Genomic DNA, 21,477 nt, shown 5'->3' on the forward strand with positions numbered 1-21,477 from the left:
AAACATTGCTGTGATGCCAAGTCTTCAGAACACACTCCAAGTCTACACATAAGAGGGAGCAGAAATGTAAAATCAAATGGTTTGCAAAATCTCCATTGGTTGGTGCTGTGTTAGCAGCAGAATGCTGCAGGTGGTGTTAATGTAGTAAACCAGGCAGGAGAAATAAGCAAACCCTCTGCAACCTCAAAAATTATATAGAGAGATACTGTCACAGTGACTAAAATGAGGAAAGCATGACAAAGATTTTCTTCTATTGCTGTTTAGTAAATATTTCTTCTCCCATTCTTGAGTAAAGACATCTGTAGTCAAGATATCTGAGATTTCTGCTTTTTGCTGAAGCCTTTGGGTTGTATGGTATTTTCCTGCACAGTTGTATTACTTGTGCTCTTGCTCTAGTTTGCATTCTTGCTATGAACTTGGATGTGAGGGACAAATACCCAGATAACTTCATACAAAAGCTCTGCACCGTCTCTCTGAAGCATCAATAAAAGGCTCAAAGAAGTGAATCTAACTTAAAAAAAAAAAATCAAGTCAGATTAAAGGAAATCCAACCTACAGCTCTACAGTCATAAACTATTGGCCCAACAATGAACTCAAAAGAGCAGCCAATTACTGTGTGTTACACTGACCAGAAGCCATTGCCTTGTGTGGAAGCAGGAGGTGATGAATGTATCTCTGTGCATCTGTTAGTGAAAGTCACCACCAGATCTAAGCGCAATTCAATAGCACTCCTGCCCCTAAAACAATACACAGAGTTTATCCAGAGGTCAGTTTGTATTGATCTCCAAGGAAAGGGTCACTTAAAGTTGAATCCTGTGAAAACAAACATGAAACCTCATCTTGCAAAACCTTAGATATTAAACACAGAAACTAAAATCCCTTTTGCCATCATGGAGTTTATTCTGAAAGAAAATGGGCATCTGCATCCTCTTGAAGCAAGGTGTTTATGAACATGTTTCGTGCAAAACATACATACCATACCTTTTGTTTCAATGCCATTTCTTGGATGCTTAAAATTTAGTATGGGGTTTTTTGTTTGCACCCCATGGAACAAAAAGGACCCCGTCTCCCCAGAGCAGAAGTTTTCTAAAATTTATAATTGATAAGATTATGATGTTAATAATAATTGCAGATACATAGAACACATAGATGATTTCTTCATATACTACAATTCTGGCTGTATAAGGTATGTTTTGTGTGTATTTTGGTTTTCAGATGCAGAAGGATGGATGCTGCAACCGTCTGTTGGTAAATGTGAATATTGTGACCAAAAAGAAGAAGTGTTGCCATCCAGAAGATTTCAAAAGCTTTAACAAAAAAGTAGCTGAGAAAAACCTAAAATGCTGAGCGGGCTAAGTGGTGTAATAGATGCTTAGCATCAAATTAACAGAGGAATTAATTTTTCATCATCTGGATTTTTGGTTTTGAGGCAGGAGTATTCCTTCCTTGAGCCTGTCATGATGGCACCCTGAGAGTGCCAGATCTCTTCATATGGTTAAATAGCATCCTCCGAAAAGGTGTAAGCTGTGTGCATGTCTAGCAACATGGAAGTTAGAAAAAAAAAAAAAAGAAAATTGTCTATGCAAAAGTATTTTAAAGGTCAGAACAAAGGAGGAACTGAAAAAATTGCAAAACTGATTCCTTCCAAATGAAAAGAAGTATGATGGAAATTATATTTAACAGACCATTTGACATGTAGAAACACAGCTGTGTGAAATGGTTGCTGGCTTCTGCAGGGAATTCAAGACTGAGAAACTGTCTCAGGAGAAAAGGAAATGTAATAGATGTTTTAAAGCTGCTTAAAAATAGAAAAAAAAAAAACTATTAATAAGATACTGCTTTGAAATATTTCCTAGCTTATCTGTCCCAGGAAATGGGATCCACTACTAACTGTTCATGTACAAAACTGAACAGTTCCTTGCAAATCATTGTGCTCAAGTATTAACAGCTCACTATGTTAAGAGTTCCAGGAGAAAAAATGAACATGTAATTTACCCTTGTTATAAGCTAATGTTGAAAGATGCCAGGCTAGTCTGGAGGACTCATAAAACCACAGCATGCATGTTGGGATTGAATGCCTGATGGTGGCCTGGGTATTTTTAATTAGCGAGTAAGTCAGCGTCCCATCTGGCTTATATTAGCATTGCTCCACTGACCCAAGTGGGGCTGCAGCAATATGTAGCACCTGAAGACCTACACCTGTGTAAAGGCAATTTTCAATGAAAGGACCTAAACTGCCAGTTTCTCTGTGGGAGGCTGTGCTCACAGACACATGTCCTGCTTTGTGATGGTGGATGTGCCAGGAAGCTGTGGGAGCAGGCTGCTGTTCCAATGCTGGCACCATCACAGAGCTGGTTGGAGCACCAGCAACCAAACTCTTCAGTGCAGGGAAAAGACTCATTTGGATCCTTTGGGCCAACAGTTAATGGATACTTACGATGACAGGCTAAAAGTTCTGGAATGAACTTTAAATACTTCAAGGGTCAGATGGTTCACCATGATTAGGGATCAGAAGCATATAACAGCTACTGGTATAAATTGTTCTATCACTTTTTGAGGGACAACCATGTTCCTCTTTCTGATCAGCCAAAAAGTTTAGCACCAAAAGTCTCTGTAGAAGAGTCAAGGTGGAACAGAGGACTTGTACCCTCCTAATTTGTCAGTTCATCACAGTCATGTTGGATGTACTGTCCTACAAAAAACTTGTGAACAATTTGCTATTGCCTATTCCTGTTATTAGCCCTTGCTGAGTACTTAAGGAGGCATTTTTTTATTCTGTTCTACCTGATCTCCCTATTTGTTGACAAGTTTCATTCCAAGTGAGATAAAAATGAGTGTATTTTTAGTAGCTGGTTCTGTTTAAGTTTTCCCATTGAGACTGACCAGAACAGTTGCTGAGAACTAGATTTTAAGTAGTCTTAAAATATGAATTTATTGCTATAGTTATTAAATTTAAGAAGGGGGTCCTCTCTTATTTTCCTTCTCCTTAGAGTAACTACCAATGTAAAACTTCCATGATTCTCAGTGCTCCTCTCTGTGTTTCATCATTGCTAATAGCATAAAGCAGCTTCCAACATTTGCAAGCAATCTTTTGCCTTCCAAAAATCTTATTGACAAAGGTTAATTAAAACTTTTAGCAGCATTAAGCATACATAAGCCACACTTAGTTAAATACACACATGGCTACAACACACAGAAGACAGAATACACAGTTACACAGGGCTTGAACATGCTCAAACAAGATTTTTAACAAGATGCTGTTAACATGCTCAGGCTGAACCTCCAGCTCAGACCTTCCCTCAGCACTGCTTTGCTACCATGCTGTGTGATCAGGAAGGCTGCAAGCAGCAGTTGACTTTCCAGTCCACTCTTGTCTTGCTGGCTGGGCTTCAGCTTTCTCTGCCAGCCCTAAGGCTAGTACATGCTCACCCTGAACTGTTGATAAGGTGAGGAGTGAGATGACTAGCAGCATAAAAAGAGATGCATCTGAAAGCCGTACATGAGTAATTCAACAGGTATTTGAAGAAGAAATCAGGACAAGATTTCTGCTAGCAATACAGTAGTGTTTGCTCCTCAGATTTCATCAGTGCTGGCCCTCATTCAAACTTTCCTCTGTAAACACTGCAGAAGGCTTCCTGCCCGTGCTCCTTTACCTTGTGCCTAATGTGGACTTTGCCTAAAGGGAAGCCAGCCTGGATCACACCAGAATGTTCATGGAGAGCCAAGATGGTGCAAGCAGCTGTGGCTGGGCTTGCTGTCATTGCTGCTGGTGTTCCAGCAGTGCTGGCTCCACACTGCCAGGTGGGGTACACAACAGCACAGAGCGGGTGTGTGGGAAGGATGGGGGAAAGAGGTTAAGACGACCTGGGGGAGACTGGGGGAGACACCCTGTTCATTGCCCTGAGCTCCTTGTTCCACTTCCTTTTACCTTTGCCGCACACAAATGAGAATGACTTCCTGGGACTCTCAAAGCTTCTCATCTATAGCAGTACTTTGCCTCCTGGGTAGTTTGTTGTGCACTGTGAAAGCTTAATCTGAAAACAGAAACACTGACTAAGCAAGTATGGAGTTGCTTGCAAGACTCTTTTTTATGCCTGCAAAGCACTGACAGCATATTTGTTTTGAAAGAATTGCTTTTCTAATCCCTTATTGTTTTATGACAGCTGAAATTGCCTGACTTGATGCCAGCACATATGAACTTCTAAATGGTTCTTACATCTTATTTTGTAGTCCATCCTCTGTTTTGAAATAAACTGCCTACTAAACAAAATCAATTTCCTTGTGTTTCTATTGACATGTGTGTGGGTTTTGAGAAAGGGAAGTGGGCATGCAAGGAAATCCAGAAATTGCAAAAGGGAAAATACTGGGGCTATTTTTCCTTCTTTCTCCAATACATGTAACAACAGACCTATTGAAATTCCCTTCCTCTTCTGCTTGGATTTATCTGGGCTTGCCTGCATGTGGCTCTAGTCCAGTCAGTGTATAAAAAGCTCCAGGGTATCACTATTCCTGCGGATGATGCTCACTGTCACACTCCCTTTTCTTCATGTGCTCCTCACATTCCCGTCTCAGGGTCACATCCGGATGGGACAGCTGGGGCAGTGGGATGCTCTCAGGAGGCCCATGGGCTTTGCCACCAGCTGGTGAGCCCACAGAAAGTACCTCTTAGTTTTGCACTGTATCTCAAGCCTTGCATCCCTCCTGTGGTTGCAGCTCCCAGAGCCCCTGGTGTGCTGCTCCCGCAGCTGTGTGTACACAGGCTGTAGACATGGTGTCTCAGAACTGCCCTCTAAGGGTGGCAAAGTTTAGGTTCTGCATTCTGCATTACACGTGATTGGCTTCTGGCAGTGTTTTGTCAAGAGTGATCACCCTTTGTTGCCAAACACTGCTGTCAAATTGGATCTTAGATCTTATTAAACAGAGATCATTTCTCTTGTGTATGTCCTCAGTTGACTGCTTGCTGCTGTATCTGTGTGGCTGATGTGAGGTCACTTGTGGAACAGAAATTTGCTTTCAATGCCCAGGTCAGAGCATCACATTAACTGTATTGAAACTGTCTGAGTGCCCAAAGCCAGGGCCAGAGCAAAGCCCCCCAGGCCTCCTGTGCAGAACACCAAGCACACCCAGCCTGCACCCCTAACACCTGGGAGCCTTGGCTTCTTGTCTCCCATCCTAATTCCTCACCCCCTTTATGTGTGGTCAGCCATGGCTCTCTTTCCTGACTTGAAGGGATTTGGGTGATCGCATTTACTGCTTGGCATCCCGCCGAAGGGAGGTGGTTTCTTTTAGCATCCTTGTGCTGAAATGTCAATAAATGGATGAATGAATAAATAAATAATGCCTTTTGGCAGAAGGATTGGGAATATATAAAAAAAAGGGGGGGGGAGTGAGGGAGTGCTTAAAAGAGCATTTCTGATGATACTGAGTAAATGCAAGCAGGGATGCTGAAGTGTCACAGTTGTTTTGCAATGAACTCTTAGCTAGCCCAGCAGATGGCTTGGGGTCTTGCTGGCTGCAAGCACAGGCTCGAGGCTTCCTGGTCTCCCACGTTCTCACTTTGAGGATTAAAATGAGGGGCTGCATTATCACAGGCCAGAACATGGCCTTTGGCCTTCCACCTTCCTTCTAACATGTCCATTTTACCTGTTTGTCTCTCTTCCCATTGTTCTGACCTCACAGGTTTGGCAGGGGAGTAAGAAAAATGGTGAATGTTTTTGAAAGGCTTAACGAACCCCCCCCTGTTTGGCTTATTGAGCCACTTAAATAAGAGAATACTTTCCTCACACATACTGGCAGTTAAGCAGCTGAGCTTGTGAAGTGCTGCAGCAGCCTCACTGGCCCCATGCTGCCTCCAGCCTGGAGCAGGTAGGCAACTACGAGACACCTGTGTTTTATTTCTGTGCTTCCTGTTTCAAACTCGCGCTACTCTTCCAAAGGCTGTCTGGCAATAGCTCTGATTTCGGAAAGAATTGGGTTCTGCCTCTAGGGTAGAGCCTATAATAGGAAAAGGCAGAAAAACATGTGTACCTCCCCGTCGGGGAATCGAACCCCGGTCTCCCGCGTGACAGGCGGGGATACTTACCACTATACTAACGAGGAGCTGTACAGCAAACCGCTCCATACCACTCCCTACATGGTATTTAATGGCTGACAGCCCGGTGGTGACCCTGCCCTGGCCCTTCATAGCCAATCATGCTTGTCGGTGCGCCGCGCCCCGCTTCGCAATGCACCACGGGAGTTGTAGTTCTCCACGCGCTGCACTCGTCGTTCCTGGGGAGGGCGGGACTACATGTTCCAGGGGTCGGCGCGCGTCACTCTCCTCCCTCCCCGCGGCGGGCGGGGGCGGCTGGGGCCAGGCGCGCGGCGCAGGGCAGGCAGTGGGCGAGACATGGCGGCGGCTGACTGCAGCTCCTTCGCGTCGCCCTCGTGCTGCCTCACGCGGCATCTGTACCTGCGCTGCCGCGTGGACTTCGGCGCGCGGGCGCTGCGGGGCACGGCGGCCTTCACCGCGCGCGCCGAGCGCGAGGCGCTGCGCTGCCTGGTAACAGCGGGTGCGGGGCAGGAGGAGGGAGGGGCGACCCTCGCGCTGCCCGCGGCCGGGCCCGCGCTGAGGGGGAGCGGCGGGGCCGCGCTCGTAGCCGCCTCCCCTCAGCTGCCTCTCCTGTCCTTCCGTTTGCCCGGCCCGGCCCGGCCCGGCCGTTCTTGCGCCCTCCTGGGACCCTCCGCTCCTGCCCCCGGCTGGGCTGCAGCCTCTGCAGTGGTCGGCCCCATCACCCGCGGGTGGCAGCGCTCGGCGGCCCGGGTTTCCTGTGCCTAGGGAGAATAATATAAATATGTGTTTAAAATATGTATTTTCCTGTTAAAACGGCGAAGAGTCTGTTGCCGAAAAAATGGGAATAAAGGAAAGCTATGCTTATGGCTTTTCCACACGTGTTTTATGGTGGCAGTTTATTTCTCAGTTACCGGTGCACATAAACGTGTGAACCTCCTCGGCGTTGCTTTATATGCAAAGTGAAGCTTGGGGGTTGTGGGCTTGCTTCATGCAGCCTCCATGAAATCCTTTTGTGATCGGCACTTATTTTTAGACGAAAAAAAAAACAAAACAACCAAACCCAAACGTCTTTTTAACAATAAAGAGTGAAACTTCACTCATGCTGCATGTGAGAGTGCTGCATTATTTAAGCCATCTTCTGTTGCATTAAAGTCTTGATTCTGAGTGGCTAGTTCCAGCACGGAAGCCTTGGCAGGGTAGTTTCCATCATGCCCTCATTTTATAGCAGCACTGTGAAGTCTTTCGCCTTTGTAGTTTACTTAGTGAACTCCTGTTTCCACTTTCATGGTCAGAAGTTGGTTTTCTTCCTTTTCCCTCTCCAGTTTTGTAAGCTCCCTGCTGCTCCCCTAAAATGCTGGTTCCCGGTACACAACATAGGTACTTGATTTCTCTGATTCTACTGAGTAAATACTTTTTCCTTTGGAGAGGCATGTATTTAAGGTTATTACACTGGTTAAGAAGCGTGTAATATTTGCTTCATTACAGGTGTTGGATACAAAAGACGTACAGGTATTTAAAGTGACCGTGAATGGACAGGATGCAACATTTGCTTTTGGAGAAAAGCACAGTTTCAAGGGGACTCCCCTGGAGATCACACTTCCTTTTGAACTAAGAAGGTACACTGTTGCCTCTTCCTTTCGGTATTTTCCTAAATACACAGAGTAAACCACTTGTCTGCCTGTAGGGTTGTTGTGTAAAGCTTGCAGAGGGACTCATAAATAGGGGTTTGCATTTATTTGATGTGATCTTGTAGATGACTTTAATATTTGGCTTTCATTAGCCAAGACTTCAGGAGTTTTTGTACCCACCACCAGGTCTTATATCACGTACAAAATGACTTGCTAAAGTAAGCAGCGAATTTATGTGCAGTGTGTCACAATTTTTACAGTGCTTCGCATCAGTAATACTCTTTCTGCTTCAACTACCTGAATTTTGTCATGTTCAGAATTGCTACAGTGTTTCAGATGTGAAGTTACACACTTTGCCTTTCTTTCATGCAAGGGTTGATCCTGTCTTTCTGTAGAGCTGCAGGTTATCACTAGGATTAAAGAGAAACATGTTTTCAAGCAATAAAGGTTGTATTGTATTGACTATGCTAAACCTAAAAACTGGAACTTGAGTTTCAGCAGTGTGATGGAGACAAGAAATCATAATCTACCGCACAAGTTGGATGAATTTAAAAGTCATTGTCAAATTACAGTACATATTTCGGCAGTTTGCTACATATGTTGTAACTCCATGGTATCTTGCTTGCCAAAGCTGAGAGCTCTGATTGTACCAGGAAGTTCCCTTGGTTGAATAAAATACGATACTATGTTGATTCTCACTATTTTGTTTCCAAAACCGGTTACTACCTCTACAAACTACTACCTCTACTGTTGCTGCTGTCCTATGAATTAGTGCAGTTTAGAATCCCATGTAATGTGAAAGAGAAAGGGACGTTCCACAGTGTCAGTCCCCTCTGGGGAAATGCTTATGATCTGATACAAAACTGAACAAGTACATGAACAGACTTCAGCGGAAACATATGGCTTCTTTTGGTTGACTTTCAACCTTCTGTTTTTTAATTTTATTGCTAGATTTCCTTGTAAGGGATTTCTGAGTTGTGATCATAAGAATTTATGTCTTGTGTGAGATGTAGTACTCATTAAAAATCAGTGAATCACTGAAAAGGAAAGAGTAGGAGTTAAAACTAAAAATCTGAGTGTTCAGTAAGCAGTGTGCCTTAAGGCAATACAAATTATTTTTTTCTTTTCTTGTCAGAGATGTACTTTGGAATGCTGGTTATAAAGCAGATATGTATACAGGCAGCTTATCTAGTGTCCAACTCCTCTGATTAGCTGAGGTGTGTTCTGATTTGTGGCTGAATTGTTAATTCCAGAGAGCTGCATGCCTAACCTGGAAATCACTGATCACAGAAGCCAGTATTTCTGTGTGCTTTTAGTGGCAGTGATGGTTATGATATGTCCTTACAAAATAGAAGTATGAATGTTTAAGTTTTGTATGTGTTCTTTTGTTCGCAAGCCAGTCTTATACTTACATGTAAAATGTTAGGTAGTTGTGATAAAAAGTATATGCATATAGCTAGTCCAAATGGTTTAAAGAAAAAGTCCATGTTCTCCTTAAAGAGAGGAGAGGAAAAGTTTCTAGTTAGTAAAAACCAGAAGTGTCTTGGGACATTCAAGTAAACCAGGTAATCTTTACTATTGTAATTGAAAGGGAAGAGTTGTTTTTAATATGCTACTTGAACTTATTTTTAGTGCTTTTGAGACAATGCTGCACACCTATTTTCCAGAAATCACTGTAGAGGACTTTCAATAGCAATCAGGAGTTGTGTCAAAACAGTCTGATTGTATTCCTTATTACACAGGGGACAAGAAGCTATTGTTGAGATCTCTTTTGAAAGCTCTCCAAAGTCTTCAGCTCTCCAATGGTTTACTCCAGAGCAAACTTCTGGAAAGAAACACCCATTTCTCTTCAGCCAGTGTCAGGTTGAGTGGATAATTATTTATTTTTACTTTTATTTTAACACTTTTTATTTACATACCACTGTAGTTCCCCCAGGTTTCCAAAGAGTCATAGAGCAGGGCTGGTAGGGGTAAGTACAGTAACCCATAACCTCTAATTGCATGTGTATCAGAGGTCCTAAATGAAAGCACTTAATAAGTCAGGACATTGCTGAGATTTTATTATATGTTTGGAATTTAAGAATTCCAGAACTGTTTTAGCCTCTCCAGTATTCTTGTTGAAGTACACACAGTCTGTTGTGATCAATATATGCGGCTATTGATCTGTCTTACCTACCGTTATTTCTTTCAGAAAAGTCTTAACTACAAAAACTACTGTAAGCTCTATGTGACAGGAAGAATTTGCAGATTTGTTTTCAGATAAAAATTTTCTCTATTTCCAGTACAGTATATTGGTTTGATTTATTTCTAGTCCTCTGCATCAGAAGCATTGTTATGTTTTAGCTTGCTTTTTTTTTTTCCTCCTGTCCAGGCTATCCACTGCAGGGCCATCTTTCCATGCCAAGACACACCTGCTGTGAAACTAACCTACTATGCAGAGGTAGATGAACCTGTTATGTATCTAACTAAAGACAGCTACTACAATGCGTGAATTATTATTCTAGGCCAGATTCCAGCAGCTACAAAAAAATAAAACCAGAGAATATTGACTTTTACCTTAATGTAACAGCTTAAACCTACTTATCTTCCCTGTGGCACTTCTGTAGCCTTACCATTTTCTTTTAGATATATCATCTCATTTTTCGTTCACATATATTTTTCTTTCCAAAATAAAAAAAAAAGTGCTGTAGTAGGAGAGAATTATGTTTTTAAGTCAGGAAAAGCTGACAGTAAGACAACAAAGAGTGCTATAAAGTAAAAATACTTTAAATGACTCTCATATGCCGTAAATAATATGTTCCGTTTACATAGAGTACGTAGTCAGGGAATCTTTGTAGTCTTGGCATAAGCAGTCTGATTGTTTTAAGGAAGCAAAAAGTGAGTTGTGCAATGTGATACTACAATTCAGTAGTCTGAAGAAAGTCAATTTTTTAATTTCTGTCAGAGGTGATCCTTCTGGTTAATTAAATATTGCCAGCCTTTAAGACAGTATTTTCTATATGCCATACATTCTATTTGATCAAGAGGACTTAACAAAAAATCTGGGCTACACTTTTTGCTATCAATGTTTTTAGTATATTGCATGGTCCCTTGTGGCAGTTGAATTCCTCATACTTGGGTAACCTTTCAGATATCAGTTCCTAAAGAGCTGGTGGCTCTTATGAGTGCTAATCGTGATGGAGAGATGCCTGACCCAGAGGACAGCAGTCAGAAGATATACTGTTTCAGTCAGAACGTAAGTGCTCTGTACTAGTAAGTAGACGCCTAAGGCGTCTTATTCCCAATGCATGCAGGTCTGCTTTCTCTGTGGAGCCAAAACATTTGCCTCTGTCTAGTGCATAAGGCTTCTGTAAGTTATCCATGTGTCCCTTGTTATTTCCTTTGTCATTATTATTATTAGTGGTAGCAGTAGTGGTTTGTGTTATACCTTAGTTACTGGACTGCTCTTATCTCAACCTGTGGGAGTTTCATCCTTTCGATTCTCCTTCCCATCCCTCTGGGAGCAGGGGGAAGGAAGAAGAGGGGGAAGGGAGTGAGTGAGCGCCTGTATGGTTCTGAGTTACCAGCTGGGCTTAAACCATGACACCAGGGCTGTATGTTATCTAGAAATACACTATTGGTAAGTTTAGTGGACATGTACAAGGAATTGAAATTACACTACACTTCCTAATATAGAAAACCATTAGACTGATTTGTTAGAAAAGGCATGTGTTTCATTAAACAAACAAACAAACAAACAAAAAAAATGCATTAAACACCAAATATATAAATAAAAAAAGAGAAATGCATTAAAAAAGGCACCCACATCATCTAACATACAAAATCGTGAGACTGATTTGTTAGACAAGGCAAGTGTTTACTTAGACAAAGAAGGGAAACGCATAAAATGCATTGATACCCGTGTGTGCTAAGCTCACTTAAAACTACCTTTTTTATTTGGTCCTGCATGTCCAGGCTAGTAAGAGATGTAGTGAAGAGCAGCCTCTGTAAAAATGAATTTATAACCCAACAGCCATAGAGATTTGAAGTAATTGATATACTGATATATGTATCATATATTGACATACATTATATTACTTATTCAGCATTGTTTAGTCAGATAAATGGAACTTTTATAGGGATGTTGTATTTTCCCCTTTTATTTTCAGAGCAGCGCAATAAAGCATTTATCTATAAAGAAACTAGCTTTGGATTTTTTTTTTTCATTAAAATAACAAATATTTAGCATTTATTTTAATTTCACGTGTGGACATCAAATATATAGTTTTTGATTTTGCCGAATCTTTTACATCCAAAAATATTCTTGTTTGCTTTAATTCATTAATGCTCTTCCATGTCTTTCTGTGTGATACAACTGCCCTTTATCTGAGCAGTATCTCTTAACTCCTTCTTCTGTAACATTTAACAGAGCTGGAATGAATATGGAAAACTGACTTTCTTTTGAACAGTGATGAAAGCAGTGGCATTTTTTTATGCTGATTTTTTGCAAACAAAAATGATACTTACAACTTTGTGGCCCTGGTGTGAAACATCTGTGAAATGAGTACTTGTAGATAAAGGAGTATCACTTGGGGAGAAAAAACAATGCCTTTGTTATAACATAAGGCAGGAAATGATGGAGGAAATGTGCACACTTCTTATTTACATACCTGTTTTTCTTCGAATAAGTGGTGTTGATAGCTCACATTACAAAGAAATTCCTTTCTTTCTCATGCTCTCCACTAGGTTCCCATACCTTGCTATTTGATTGCTTTAGTGGTTGGAGCTTTAGAAAGCAGGTGAGTGAATTTACGCAAAGTAAAAATATTAGTAATCATAATAAATCTTTGGAGATTTTTTTTGCTTGTTTGTTTCCTGGTCTTGTTTCTAGTTTGAAAAGGTCTTAGAAGTTCAATGAACCTGTCTATTTGTATCAAACTGCATGTATTTTGATTCACTTTTGCCGCTGTGTTAGCTTGCAATAGAATTATTTCTAGTTGATAGTGTCTTAGCGGAATTTTTACTTTCAACAGAAAGATTGGCCCAAGGACACTGGTGTGGGCTGAAAAGGAGCTAGTGGATAAATCAGCCTATGAATTTGCTGAGGTGGGTAATTTTTTTTAACAAAGAAATGTTTTGTAAATTAACTGTTTCATGTAGCATTGGGAAAAGAACAAGCTGCAGTTCAGTGTTTTGTTCATCTGTAGCTCTCCTTTCTCTTCCTCCCACCCCCAAAAATGCTGCTGTTCTGTCACCACCCAAAACTGCTACTGAAAATAAATATTGGTACAGTCTTGTGCTCATTTTGCATGTGGGACATGCCAAGGTGAAAGAGAATGAAATATGGAATCCATAGCTTATTACTTGTTCAGTGTTTGTAGCCAGAAGTGATGTTAGAAGCTAATGTGAATTCTTGTTTCAGGCTGAAGCTATGCTGAAAACAGCAGAAGATTTAGCAGGACCCTATGTATGGGGACAGTATGATTTGTTAGTCTTGCCACCTTCTTTTCCTTATGGTGGTATGGAGAATCCTTGTCTTACTTTTGTAACTCCAACACTATTGGTAAGTGTTACACTGATAAAAGCCAGCTTTTTCTTGGCGCTTGCTTATCCATCAAGTGATGGATATTAACCCACAAATGGGATTAATGTTTCCCCTAGAAAGAACTGTAAAGATTCCTGCCCCTCAGGAGTTAGGAATCATACATGGAAATGCATTAAGTGGTATAACTTGAGGTTTTCTTGAACTGACTGCCTTTTTTTGGTTTGTTTTCTTTTCAGGCAGGTGACCGATCACTATCAAATGTAAGTGCAAAATAAGTTCATGTCTTCAAGTGGAACACAACTCGAAGTTGTATCTTAGCTTCCTTTGTAATAGATAACCTGTGAGAATTAAAAATTAAGGCAGTAATTCAAGAAGTCTTACAAAGTGAGTTTTTGTTCTAAGTAAGCTGTAGAGAACTGTAGATGTACCTATTTTGTATAGCAAACAGATGAAAGTAATCTGGGTGCCTGTATGCATAAGGGTCTGACTGAAGTTAGCTGCTCAATAGCTTTTTTTTGACTCCTGTGTATAGATATGTTTAAAAACCACAACTGAATTGATCTAATTGAAATTGTTCATAGGGAACTTTTTTCCTCTCTATGTCTGTGCACTAGAACTCAGTTCTAGTACAGAACAATACTAAAACTGTGTCGTTTTAAAGTGGAAATAATGAGTATGATTTGAGTAAATTCTAATTTTTCTGGAAAGTTGAGTACTCTGGGTGCTGTTTTATCTCATATGTCTTTCTACTACACTGATGCAGTGCTGAAAAAAAAAAAGAGGATAAGATTGCCTTATCCCAAGAAAACTGAAATATCTGACATGGATGCTTTTTAATGTATCATGCATCATTATCTTCTAGGGGTGACCGTTTCTTTTCCTGTTTGGTATTTTAGATCATCTCAGCACTGCAGAAGTTGCTAAGGTGGGAAGGTAGTACTAGTCTGTCACTTGACTTGGATCCAGTATTCTGAAATGTGATTTCACAAACAAGTGCTGCATGTAACCAGAGAAGTTAATCTGCTTGATCATGTGGCTCTATGACTTGCAGACTGGACATTCAAAATTATTACTGGAGACGGTTCAGTATGATAGTGTTAATGCTCTAAATAGAATTCATATGGATAAGTTTATAGAGCTGTGAATGCTAACCAGCTTTGGGAATGTAATGTAATAAAGGAGATCCCTTTTGTTTTTCTGTTGGGATTTGATGTTCATTTTCCAGAGGAGTCTAAATGGTAGATCTGTCACTATTTTCTGTGTTTTAGGTTATTGCTCATGAAATCTCTCACAGCTGGACAGGAAACTTGGTAACAAATAAAACATGGGAGCATTTTTGGTAGGTGTGATGTTCAGTGCAATGCAAATCATAATTTAAAATCAATCTGTAGAGAAACCAACTAAATTAATTTTTCCATTCTAGTAGTTCTGACTTTATCAATATATTTCCAGGCTGAATGAGGGACATACTGTATACCTGGAACGCAGGATTGGTGGTCGGTTGTTTGGTGAGCAGTTCAGGCACTTTCAAGCCCTAGGAGGATGGAGGGAACTGCAGAATACGGTACATGTTTTTAAGCATATACCTAAATAGAACGAAGCTAATTTCATGTGTTTCCCACAAAGACTTGTATATTCAGCTTTCCTAACACTTTCCTAATTGGAGGATGAGCATCTTTGATTCCAAGGTATAGGATCTCTTGCCAAGGTAATAGCCTACTATACTCAGATTAGATAAAGCTTTTTAAATTGTTTGAAGCTGTTCTTTGCAGGTTCTCTTAGTTGTTCTGGGTATGGCTAAATTGCAGTAATACTTCTTAGCATTCTGGTAAGCAGCTGAAGCTGAAAGCTTACTAAAATTATCTGCAAGCATGACCATCAGAATTTCCAGTGCCTCATGCAAATTTTCCCTCTGTACTGTGTTATAATTGAGCATATTCCTAATCTGTAAGTGTCTAGGAGGTGTGTTTTAGTTTTGTGTTTAGGTAGCATAGTTAAACTTAGTTTTCAGATTTCTGGCCTGTGATATTTCCAGCCCTCTCATTCAGTTTTGTGATGTAGTTTTACCTGATGTGCTTTGAATATTTTCTTGTATTTTATTCTTGATAGCACCCATTTAAATCAAGTAGTTTAAATAATTTGTTAATGAAGGGATAAATATAGATAGTTTACTAGGTGCTCATGATTGACAGACATGACAATAATTAACTGTATTGAGACAGCTGGAGCAAAGGGTGATTTATCTTAACATCTTTGATGATCAAAAACTAATAAAACAAGATGAGAAAGAAGTTCAGTTAAACTGTGTTTTGTGCAGATTCAGAACTTCAGGGAAAAGAATGAGAAAGAATGCTTTGCAATGAGGTCATCTTAGTTTTGGATGGACTGTACCCTTATAAATAGGATTAGTAGTGATTTGCAGGACTGCTAGTTTTCCTAGATGAATATATTTTCTTGTGTCTTTGTCACAGATAAATACTCTTGGAGATAAAAATCCTGTAACTAACCTCATCCCTAATCTGAATGAAGTAGATCCTGGTGTTGCCTATTCATCTGTTCCATATGAGAAAGGCTTTGCTTTGCTTTTTTACCTTGAACAACTTCTTGGAGGACCAGGTAAGTGTTAGTGAGACTTCATATATTATTGCTTCCCATTTAAATTTCAAAAACTGAAACAGTTTTGTTTTGGTTTTGTTGGTTTTTTTTTTCTTGTAACTGCTAGATATCTTCATTGGCTTCTTGAAGGCTTACATTCAACAGTTCGCTTATAAGAGCGTAATAACGGAGGACTGGAAGAAGTTCTTATACTCTTACTTCAAGGATAAGGTTGGATAGTATTTAAAACTAATTGTTTGAAACCTTTTATTTACATGAAACTATGGCATAGCTCAAGAATTACCTTCTTTAAGGACCGATTCCTTAGTTTTTTTTATCTTAGGACCTTAACATGATGTTGTTTGGCAACTTACGAAGATGGCTTTGCATTCTGATGGTGGTTTGGGGTTTTGGGTTGGTTTTTGGTTGGTTCATTGGTTTTGTTTGGGTTTTTTTCTGGGGAGAAGGAGGGAATGTGTTTTGGTTTTGTTGTTAGTTTTGTTTTGGGTTTTTTTCCTAGAAGGGAATATTTTGTTTTGAAGGATAGAATTCTCCAGAGAAATTGGAGGGGTGTTAAAAAAAAACAACAAAAAAAACCCCAACAAAATAAAACCCCCAAACCAGTATCAATATTGGTACTGGTTTTCATAGGGCATGCTTTTATCTATAGGCAACATTTCAAGATGAGTAAGAATTTCAAACTGACTAAGAATTTATGTTGCTTTGTAGGTAGATGTTCTTGATAAAGTCGATTGGAACTCGTGGTTTCATGCTCCAGGAATGCCACCGGTGATGCCTGTGTAAGCTGCATTCTTTTATAGTCCATGTTTTCCTTCTCCAGAGTGCACATAATTTTTCAAACAGTCATAAAATACAGTTTGTAAACAGGGTAAAAGTCCTCCCACAAACTTTCGATTAGAAAATGTCATACTACTATGTGGAAATTGATATAGGTGTTTACAGGAGAAAAAGGTGTCACTGTTAATAGTTTTGATTTTTTTAGTCTGATGGAAATTCATTTTGGTTTGATAGATGCCAGGAAAGAGTCTTTTTGGTTTTTTGTTGGTTTTTTTTTGTCAATTTGTTACAACAGTATTCTCCTTTTAGCTATAAACTAGACTATATGTTCGGAAGTACCGATTATTTTAGGAGTGCATGGGATCAAATATAATCTGTGCACAAAGTGCTTATAACTAAAACTGAAATACGTTTCATTATAATAGATATTTTGTAAATTGTATTGCAGTATGGAGTTGAAGCCTACAACAGACAAATATGGAGCCATTTGAAAATAATTTCTAAGCATTCTTGTAAAATCATTACAGGAGCTTTTTGTGTTTCTAAAGTGTGATCCTTTGTTTTTAATATTTGACAGGTATGACATGACACTAACAAATGCTTGTGTTGCCTTGAGCCAAAGATGGATCAAAGTGAGTGATTAAATAACACTGAGGTGTCTGTATCTTGAAAAGCTAGCTCTTTTTATACAATGTGAGCCATTCTCTTCTGAAATACATCATTTGCTGAGGGTGTATTTATGATGATGGTATGGCCGTCAGGGTTATTTGCATTTCATAGACTAGCCTTTTACCATAGAATCAGAGCACTTTCTATGACTTCTATATGTGACGTACAGTACATATTTTAAACAGGCACACAGCCAGCTTTTTTTTTACTGTATGTAGTAATCAAATTGAGAATATTGTTTTTGAAACCTTGATATTGTGGTTTGATTTAAAAACAAATGACAAAGTATCCCTACATTACTGATTTTATTCTATTTGCAATAATTCCCATATGTTTTACTGGAGCTAGTATGCATTTCTCATCAAAAACTGAAATACATCAATCATAATAAGCATCTAATACCATACAATCTTCTCATAATTTTATCCATAAAACTCATATAACTAATAGAGAATTTAGCATACTTTCCTTTTGTTAGCTAGCTGTGTGGCTTTTTGTTGAACATGTATGTTAGCCTTAACTTTCTTCTTCTCAATATTACTTTTCCTGTTGAAAGTATTTGATTTTTCACTTAACTGTAATGGAAGGACAGTGGAGAGAAAACAGGTGGGAACTGAAATTAAGAATATGAAACATCAGATAGTAGCTTAAGTCCCTTCTTTTCCCTTCGTGTCACATCCTGCACGAATACAAATCAATATCATAAAAAATGTGGAACGGCTCAATAGTCCTAACAGAAAATTAGACCTGATTGTACTTTGAAATACCAATTAAAAACTTAAGTAACCATTCTCTTTTAGGCAAAAGAGAGTGATTTGGGCTCATTTAGCTCAGCAGACCTGAAGGAAATGTCATCTCATCAGTTGATTGAGTTCCTGGCCCTGTTGCTTCTGGAGGTAAATGCACACGTGGGGTTGCTTTATTCTGGTATTGCAAGAGCAGACATGGAGCCCAATGTGCTTTGGAATTAAGCTGTCCATTTTCTTTTAAGTTTTACAAAAATAATCCTCTCTCAGCATACATAGTCACTAAAACCTTCAGCTGTGCCTTCCTGATTATATCTGGCTCTTAAGCTAACAAACAACATACAGAGTATTTTGGATTGAAAGGTAAAACCAAAACTATAAGGTGCTCGAATTTGTCTGTGTTTGATGTCAAAGCGAGTAAGCTATAAATACAACAGAATATTGTGTTTTGAATGTTTTGGTAGTACTGGATGTGGGAATTTGCCAAGGTTTATTCTTTGCCCCTTCCCTAATACAATGAGAAGGTGAAAGAAACAAATACAGATATTTGTTATGGTCAGCTTTTAATTCCTTTGTATCATCAATTTGCTTGGATGAATCTGTTTATTTTTTAAATATGTGGCTTGAAGTGTGCTTCTGCCTTATTCTGACTAAGCCATTTCTTTTTTCAGTCTCCTCTTCCAGTGTCACATGTCCAGCGAATGCAGCAAGTATATGACTTCAATGCTATAAACAATTCTGAAATAAGATTCAGGTTTGTTCTAGTATGGGCATTTTTCTAATCTTAAACGCTTTCATAAAACAAAGTGTCTTGCTTCATGAATGGTCTGAGACATACTGTTGTACAGAACTGGTGCAGGTTTTATGGGAGTGTTTTGTTGTTGTGGGCTTTTTTGCAGGTGCATATGCAAACATGCTTATCAGAGTGGTATTGTTACTTACGAATTGGGTAAATACAGTGTAGAATCATAGAATAGTTAGGGTTGGAAAGGCCCTTAAGATCATCAAGTTCCAACCCCCTGCCATGGGCAGGGACACCTCACACTAAACCATACCACCCAAGGCTATGTCTAACCTGGCCTTGAGCACCACCAGGGATGGAGCATTCACAACTTGCTTGGGCAACCCATTCCAGAGTAGAGGGGCAGGATCACCTCCTTCAACCTCCTGGTCACGCTCCTTTTGATGCAGCCCAGGATACGGTTGGCTTTCTGGGCTGCAAGCACACACTGCTGGCTCATGTTCATTTTCCCATCGACCAACACCCCCAAGTCCTTCTCTGCAGCGCTGCTCTGAATCTCTTCTCTGCCCAACCTGTAGCTGTGCCTGGGATGGTAGAAGAACTGGACGTGAGCAGTGGACTAGCTGTGTTTTATTTTCATCTGCCGTACTAGCAAAGGAACCTGACAACTTATTTTGGGGGTGGTATTAGATAAGAGAATAGGGAGCCTTTCTGTGAGTCAGAGATGCCTGAAAAATCTTTCTAATATTTATTTACCCAGGACTGGGTCTCTGGACTAACCTACTCACTTCTGCTGTGATGCCAGTGAGGTTTTTTTCAACACAACTTGAAACTTTTTGTCATTTCAGTGCTCACTATCACAAACCTTTTGTCACATCAAAGAAAAAAGTACATATCGAAGTTTCTAATTAGTTAGGAAATGCTCCTGGCTAAATGGCTTGTTTCTTCTGCCATCCTAATCAATTCGGTTTGTATTTATGCATTATGTTCTCACAGGTCACATGTTAAAAAAAGCTACCGTTGAGGACATAAGTAGTCTTTACAAGTATCTTAAGTATTGCGTGTTTCAGGACTGTTACATACTTGGATACATTTGCAATAGTCACAATTATTCTGCTTTAACTGTCTTAGACTATGCACGACTTCTGCCTTAACGAACTTAGAGTTCTTTGTTTTTTATCAAAAGCCCTAAGTATTTGAAATATACAGTATAGTTTCTACTTGGAACAAGAACAATTTCTTAATAGCTTTAAAACAAAACAAACACATGTCAGTTGCTTGATGGCATTTTGGGGGGGCTTTTTTTAGGGGTTTTTTAATCACTTGGTCAAATATGACAAGTGCTATATAATTCAGCTCTAATTCTGAGTGATGCAACTGGACACCACTGTAATATAGAAGAAATGTATAGCTGCAGAAAATGATCAAACCATTTTGAAGAAAGCTTGAAGCAATTTTTTCTTATTCTATAGAAAAGCCCACTTTTGTAGCATGCTAGTCAAACACTGAATATTTAAGTTGAACTTGGCTAGAATCTCATTTGCATGATGACACAGCACTGCCCAGTGTGCTTATGGGAACAGAATCATAAGATAACCACTGCAAATAAAAATTTTGAAAAGTATAAGGTTTTTTTTTGTTTTTGTTTTTGTTTTTTTTTTCTCAGATGGCTGAGGCTCTGCATCAAGGCCAAGTGGGACGAAGCTATTCCTCTGGCTCTAAAAATGGCAACAGATCAGGGCAGGATGAAGTTTACTCGACCCTTGTTCAGGTAAAAGCAATTACCAAATTGTAGGAGCTCATGCTGTTGGCATTTTTAGTGTAATAGAATGTATAATACTTGAAGTTGTACATGTATGCTATGCTTCAAAGTGATACAGTACAGAATTTTCTGTATACTGTGAATAAGCTTATCTTCAGAGTCACTTTCCACTTGCTGATATTTCTTAGTAGAAGGCGGCTTAGTGTCCCAGTATGCACCTTAATGTGAGGCTTTCAAAGGAAAAGTAAACCCTAGATAAAATCCCCATTGTACTATTTCCCTGTATGCTTGTAATGGGGCCTTTTTTCTCCTCCTTTTGCAGGGACCTTTACAGTTTTGACAAGTGTCGAGATCTGACTGTCAAGACATTTCTGGAGCATAGAGCCTCTATGCACCCAGTCACTTCAATGCTTGTGGGCAAAGACTTAAAACAGGAACAGTGACAAATTTACTGATTTTTTTGATGTTTTCTTGCTGCTGGAAGAGGAGACTGATTCCACAAGCTGTTGATCTGTGTGCTTGATTACATCATGAAATGCTCTGCTGCTTTGGTACTAATTTAGCTTAAAATGAACTTTCCAAATCAAATTTTGCGTTTACAAGTAAAACAGCAAAACTGCTAAATCTCTTTATCTGGGGGAATGGTTTTGTTACAAGCGATTTTTAGAACACACGGGAAAGCTGTTCCAAGATGTAGTCATTTGTCAGTCATGGAATTTAAAAACAAGAAAAACTAATTGGTGAGTGATATGGCTCTTTGTGCACAGCTTTCTTTTTCGTAGCAACATGCTTGAAGACTAAAAAATAAATCTTTACATTGTCTACTTGTCTGTGTATTGATCTCTATGAAAAGTTTTCAAATAATAGCTCTTCTGTGTTGAGGGAGCAATTTTTATTACAGGTCCAAGAGGACTGTGAAGGTGCAAATGGATTTCAACCTACTTTATAGGAGGGTTTAAAG

The 21,477-nt window shown here is 39.5% G+C and overlaps 1 protein-coding gene and 1 non-coding gene across 3 annotated transcripts; one reads left to right on the forward strand and one right to left on the reverse strand.

The window, feature by feature from the left end:
- Positions 1–6,027: 6,027 nt before the first annotated feature.
- On the reverse strand, positions 6,028–6,099 carry TRNAD-GUC (transfer RNA aspartic acid (anticodon GUC)). The gene has a single exon. It is a non-coding gene; the product is annotated as a tRNA-Asp (tRNA).
- Positions 6,100–6,364: 265 nt separating this feature from the next.
- Positions 6,365–21,340, forward strand: LTA4H (leukotriene A4 hydrolase). 2 transcript variants are annotated; one of them, XM_061351242.1, is made up of 19 exons: positions 6,365–6,541; positions 7,538–7,668; positions 9,423–9,543; positions 10,052–10,120; positions 10,811–10,915; positions 12,406–12,458; positions 12,693–12,765; positions 13,082–13,222; positions 13,441–13,464; positions 14,473–14,543; positions 14,657–14,768; positions 15,676–15,820; positions 15,927–16,030; positions 16,529–16,599; positions 17,175–17,229; positions 18,067–18,162; positions 18,684–18,766; positions 20,421–20,525; positions 20,839–21,340. In XM_061351242.1, exons 1-19 carry the CDS (start codon positions 6,389–6,391, stop codon positions 20,957–20,959), a joined length of 1,833 nt encoding a protein of 610 aa, XP_061207226.1. In that variant the 5' UTR covers positions 6,365–6,388; the 3' UTR covers positions 20,960–21,340. The 2 variants fall into 2 exon arrangements, with proteins under 2 accessions (XP_061207226.1, XP_061207227.1); XM_061351243.1 differs by lacking the exon at positions 13,441–13,464.
- The last annotated feature ends 137 nt before the right edge of the window (positions 21,341–21,477 follow it).

The sequence above is a fragment of the Neopsephotus bourkii genome, unplaced genomic scaffold, assembly GCF_033783945.1.
Source record: "Neopsephotus bourkii isolate Nb327-2 ecotype Australia unplaced genomic scaffold, CSIRO-AGI_Nbou_v1 NB_567, whole genome shotgun sequence".
Lineage (NCBI taxonomy): Eukaryota > Metazoa > Chordata > Aves > Psittaciformes > Psittacidae > Neopsephotus > Neopsephotus bourkii.